General features: G+C 42.8%; 1 protein-coding gene across 1 annotated transcript; it reads left to right on the forward strand.

Annotated features, from left to right (window-relative positions):
- Window positions 1–244: 244 nt before the first annotated feature.
- On the forward strand, window positions 245–1,776 carry FOXI3 (forkhead box I3). The gene is made up of 2 exons (XM_075853708.1): window positions 245–836; window positions 1,229–1,776. The coding sequence occupies exons 1-2, from the start codon at window positions 245–247 to the stop codon at window positions 1,774–1,776; spliced, it is 1,140 nt and encodes a 379-aa protein (XP_075709823.1).
- The last annotated feature ends 3,918 nt before the right edge of the window (window positions 1,777–5,694 follow it).

The raw sequence follows: 5,694 nt of genomic DNA on the forward strand, positions 1-5,694 counted from the left end.
CAGACAAGGAGGAGAACGATTAATGAAAAGGATCCATTGTTCTCCCTGGTGCCTCTCTAAAGGTGAGACCTGTCTAAACCCACCCATAGCTTGTCTACTGAGCTATCCAACTGGTTGCTCAGAGAAGGCCCCACCTATTCTTAGCCCCAGGCCGAAAGGTCTTGGGTGGTATAAAGACAGGTCTTCTGAAGGCTTGACACAGATCATCAGAAACACCTTGAGACTTGAAGGTGTTGTGTAGAGTATGAACTCCCTTTATCTACCAGTTCAACAGAGACTTCCAGCTTCAACCCCACACCAATCTCAACCCAAAAGTGTCCAGGAAGCTCCAGAGATGGCAGTGTATTGTGACAACTTCAGCATGTACCACCAGCAGAACCTGCATGCATCTCAGAGGGCATCCAACTATGGAATAGGGGACTATGCTCCACCAACAAACCCCTACTTGTGGCTTGGAGGACCTGGAGTCAACAACTCATCAGGCTACCCTTATGGCAATAGCCCATCTCCATACATGCCACCATCATATGGATCACAGCGTCAGTTCCTTCCAAATTCATCAGGCTTTGGTGGGACAGATCTTAGCTGGCTATCAGTTGCATCCCAAGAAGAATTAATGAAGATGGTGAGGCCTCCATATTCCTATTCAGCTCTCATTGCCATGGCTATACAAAATGTTCCAGAGAAGAAACTAACCCTAAGTCAGATTTACCAGTATGTGGCGGACAACTTCCCCTTCTATAAGAAGAGTAAAGCCGGATGGCAGAACTCTATCAGGCATAACTTATCTTTGAATGACTGCTTCAAGAAGGTTGCAAGAGACGAAAGTGATCCAGGTAAGGAACTGTCTAGAGAAATGTATTTATTTATTTCATTGGATCCAGTAGGTGACAAAAACATTTTAATAGACAACTTTACGAGTATATTTTATATTCATGTGGCGTTTTGTTGGTATATAATCTAACTACCACTTAAGTAAATTAATCGATTTAACTTGTTAATTGCTGCTTTTAAAAATAGGAATTTGTCGAAATATTTTTAAAATAATTTTTTTATTTTACTATATCTTTATTTTTTCAACTTTTTTCAACTCTTGTGTATGTTTTTTTTATTTATTTTTTTAAATCACTTTTAGCCTTTTCTATTGCCTTGTTATACCTTGTGCTTTGTGTTATTAGACCTATTTGTATCTTCCCTTCCACTTATCTCTCCATTCTTATGTTTTCAGGTAAAGGAAACTACTGGACCCTTGACCCCAACTGCGAAAAAATGTTTGACAATGGCAATTTTCGCCGAAAGCGAAAGAGCAAATCTGATTCCAACTCGGCCAAGATCTCTAAAGTTGGACAAGATAACTTAGTCACAAGAAAGGGCAAAGAAAGCCCGGTGTCTACCCCATCACCCCCAGCCGTGGAGACCTCATCCCCACATGATATGCAGACTCCATCTCCACCAGCCGTTTCTTATACTCCTTGCCTCAATAACTTCTTCAATAGTATTGCAAACATTGAAACAAACTCATCAAGCAAACAAATGTCCTTGGGCCTGGTCAATGAACTTTCTCAGAGAAACATCACAGGATTCAACAGCTCCATCCCTCCATTCAACTCCATCCCTCATGCAGAACAGGTTGGGGATATACAGGACAATAATCTGTTCTATAGTAGGACCCCATATTACAACACTTTCTCTGCAACCAACCAGAAGCCACAGTTCCTTCAACAGCTACAATCCCAGCACCCTCACATATACGGAAGATACGGACCTAGTGTATAGGTAAAACATTTCCATAGTATCCCAGTAAACATAGGCTGAGGACTTTAGTCTATGCATTACCATCATATTGGTTTAATACCAGTCGTGTACATACATTGCTTCCTTCCCACTGCCACTTGCCCATATATATTTTTGGCTTCATTGATTTCTGTAAAATTGCAAAATGTATATGTAGATTTATATTGTTGTAATGTAAATTATAATTTTCTTTGAATTTTTTTTTAATTTATGACCAATAAAAATTGTGAATGTGTTGCAAAAAAAAAGTGGACTTTTCTGCTTACACCATTAGGAGTTATTAAAACATGAAGTTCTAACCTTACTTACACTTCCTTTGAATAAGGCTGTATTTACACTAGTGTTTTCCCAGCTCGATCAGGTTTCCTTTGCTTTTTGATGGCAAGACTAGTGTGGTCTGCAGCGCTATTCTTGCCATCAAAAACACCAGAACCCTGGAGGACCCCATTATTTGTCAATGTGATCCATCAGGGTTAGATTGCAAATGGTTTAAGGATGTTGGTCAAAACCGGCTATTAAATGTTAGATATATTTTGGTGGAACGATGGAAATAAGCAAAAAATATATAAAATTTTAGCAAAATAAAGTCCTGCTAAGTCCATAATGGTGTTTCCCTCAGTAAGGGCTTATTCAGACGGACGGGATATATGTCCGTGCAACGCGCGTGATTTTCACGCGCGTCGCACGGACCTATATTAGCCTATGGGGCCTGCAGACATGTGCGTGATTTTTACGCCGCGTGAGTCCGCGGCGAAAAAGTCACAACGTGTCCGTTCTTTCGGCGTTTTTCGCGCATCACGCACCCATTGAAGTCAATGGGTGCGTGAAAACCACGCATGTCACACGGAAGCACTTCCGTGCGGATTGCGTGATTCGCGCAACAGCTGTGAAAAGGATGAATGAAAACAGAAAAGCACCACGTGCTTTTCTGTTTACAAACATCCAAATGGAGTGTCATAATGATGGCGGCTGCGGGAAAACCACGCAGCCGCACATCCTATGTGATGATACATGGAGCTGTCAAGTGCCTTTTGCGCAGGCAAATCACCGCGTTTGAATCCAGCCTAACAACCATGGTGATTGTATGTTAGTCAGATCCAATGGATCTAATCATTATGGCCATTTACGAATAGAAATAGCTTACAAATATGCTTGGTTGGATCTTTGGAAAGATTAGTACTAGTATTAGTGGAGCCATACAACCTATAGATATTCAGCTGTGATGTATCCACAAGGTCATGTGACTAGTTCCAGAACAGTATAGAAAACAAGCCCACGCCAAGTGAAGTCTTCATTCCAACATTTCATATATATATATATATATATATATATATATATATATATATATATATATATATATATATATATATATATATATAAAAAACCATATAACCAATATTTATTTGTCATTGATTATATAGCACCAACACATTCCACAGCCATGTACACAGATTGTAATCACTCAACATTAGTCCCTGTCCTCACAGGTTCACAATATAATTTCCATATTTCCCAGACAGTCCAGGAAAAGTTTTATAGGAGTATGCAGAACCTAAAACCCTGAGGCTGCAACCCCTGGGTTCTGACCAATACTGACAGTTACTTAGTTACTCTCCCCTCCCCCATGGCCCAGTTATAGACCCTTCCTTTTCTCATGACATTTGTTCTGTCGACCCCCATTATAAATAATTTGTTTATGACACAAATTGACCAAATATAATTTTTTGTTTCCATTTCCCCTGAACAGGCTTATTCTCTTCCTTTGGCAGTAAACATACATGTTTACGGGGAGATCGTTACGGAATGATCAATCATTTTCTTTCTGTTGGCCCCAGATTTCCTAGTGGTTTAAACAGCTAATCTGTCTAGTTATGCATTGATTCCTTCTCTGCACCTGTTAACCAGGCATATTTACCTTTTTGGCGCCTTCAAGAGTTGGATGACAACCCCTTTCCGGCTTGTAATAGCATCCATTTTGGTAGTCCTCCAGCTTCATGGAACGTATATCAAATTACGTAATGCCACTCACGAGTCTGAATGAGTTGGGTGACAAATACTCTGAAGCTATATATACATGGCCATTTTGATTTCAACCAGATTTCCCAGAAAAAAAGATGTAAGAAATGGCTGAATCTAATTTTTTAAGATTTTCCAGTAGAGGGTCCAAAAAAATGTTTTTTGTTCTGTGGCAAATTGTTCTATGCCGGTCAGCAGGGTCAGATTATAGGGAGGGCACATGGAGAAAATCACCTACCTCCCTGCCCAGTCAGGTCCTGTAATCCAGTTGTTAGAATCACAACCAGATCGGGGGAATCAATTGCCCAGTGGGTGAAGTGGCCCTACCATTCGCCTTGTAGACACAGGATAATTTTTTTTTGTGGACTACCATGTCCCTCTTTACATGCAAGTTGTCACAAAGCTTATGTGGAGCTAACAAAGCCCGGCTTACAGACAAGGGGGCAAGTGTGGTTCAGGTACATTTTTTTGCCCTTGGACCTCCACCGTGCTCTGGATCTTGTTGTTTTTGAAAGTTTGATATGTACCCACAGGAGTCTATTGGAACATGCCATACCTCTGTATGCCTTACATTTACTACAGAGACATCAATAGAATTTTTCTGTCAAATTCATACTGAATATGACCGGAAAAAAAAATATGGCTGCTCCATCAGAAGCCATATTACGGAGATATAATATTTCTATAATAAGGTCCTATACAGACGCACCATCCGACAGCACACAAGGGGTCCACTGTTTAATAGTAAAGTGTCATGGGGACTCCGTGTGCCACCGTAAAGCTGTGCTCTATGCATGGAGCCCAACTAATGCCTTATTCACACGACAGGGTCCCGTCCGAGCCCGAGTGTCGGCCGATGAAATCGGCCATTTTTCCCGGCCGGTTTGCATTAGTTCTGCATCCGTTCCGGGCCGGGCATATCTGGACAGTGACATCAGGGGCAACTCCTGAAGGGGAATCCCTGTGTGGCCGGTGATTCCACTTCAGGAAAAGCCCCTGTCGTCTGTGTCCATTTATGGACACTGAACGTTACTGGCTTCTCCTGGTGTGGAATCCCCGGTCACAGAGTGCTCGGGGATTCCGCTTCAAGAGTTTCACCTGATGTCACTGCCCAGATATGGACAGAGACATCAAGCGCTCTGTCCAGGAGCGGAATCGCCGAACACACGGGGATTCCGCTCCTTCAGGGAGCTAAAGTGGGGCTAGCACATAGCAGAGCAGGGAGGTACCTCCCTGCTCTGCTATAGTGGCGTCGCTACAGTAGTAGCAGCCGCAGCAGCTGCTAGCGGCGCCATTGGCCATGGAAGGTGTCGCCGGGCCAGGGCGCTTTTAAAACAAGCAGGGGAAGGGAGCCAGCGCAGCGCTCCCTTCCACCTGCTGTACACCCCGGCCCTGCCACACAGTGTATAAACTTGCCTCCAGCGTACAGCCATTCGTCCGAATGGCATAAACTCCTCCTCCTCACATGCACTCTGCGCTGTGAGGAGGGAGTGAGCGAAGGAATACATGGCCATCACTCAGGACACATTCCGGTGATGGCCGTGTATTACCCGGCCCCATAGACTTCTATGGGAGCCGGGGCCCGGGTAAACGGCTGAAAATAGGACATGTCCCATTTTTTGACTGCCAGGAAACCCTGTCGTGTGAATAAGGGCTTAGTTTGCAAGAAACAGTCGTGATAATCTTAGCACTGCTATATCAATAGGTCTGAATACAGTTATGAGGACTATTTATCTTACTCAAGATAACTTCACACAAATGTAAAAAGAAACAATGACCCCGAAACAAACATGATCCATTTTACATTGTTGTCATTCTCTGACCGCACCCAAACACAAAAGATATTCAAATCTAGTCTGTAAAATACACATCCAGTGTCCAGGA

This window comes from Rhinoderma darwinii, chromosome 1 (assembly GCF_050947455.1).
Source record: "Rhinoderma darwinii isolate aRhiDar2 chromosome 1, aRhiDar2.hap1, whole genome shotgun sequence".
Lineage (NCBI taxonomy): Eukaryota > Metazoa > Chordata > Amphibia > Anura > Rhinodermatidae > Rhinoderma > Rhinoderma darwinii.

What these genes read in the sequence shown, in the direction of transcription:
- FOXI3 (XM_075853708.1), top strand. Translation starts at nt 245, where the DNA reads ATGAACTCCCTTTATCTACCAGTTCAACAGAGACTTCCAGCTTCAACC. An exon ending in AAGAGACGAAAGTGATCCAG is followed by an intron (nt 837 to 1,228) that starts GTAAGGAACTGT and finishes TTATGTTTTCAG; the next exon opens with GTAAAGGAAACTACTGGACC.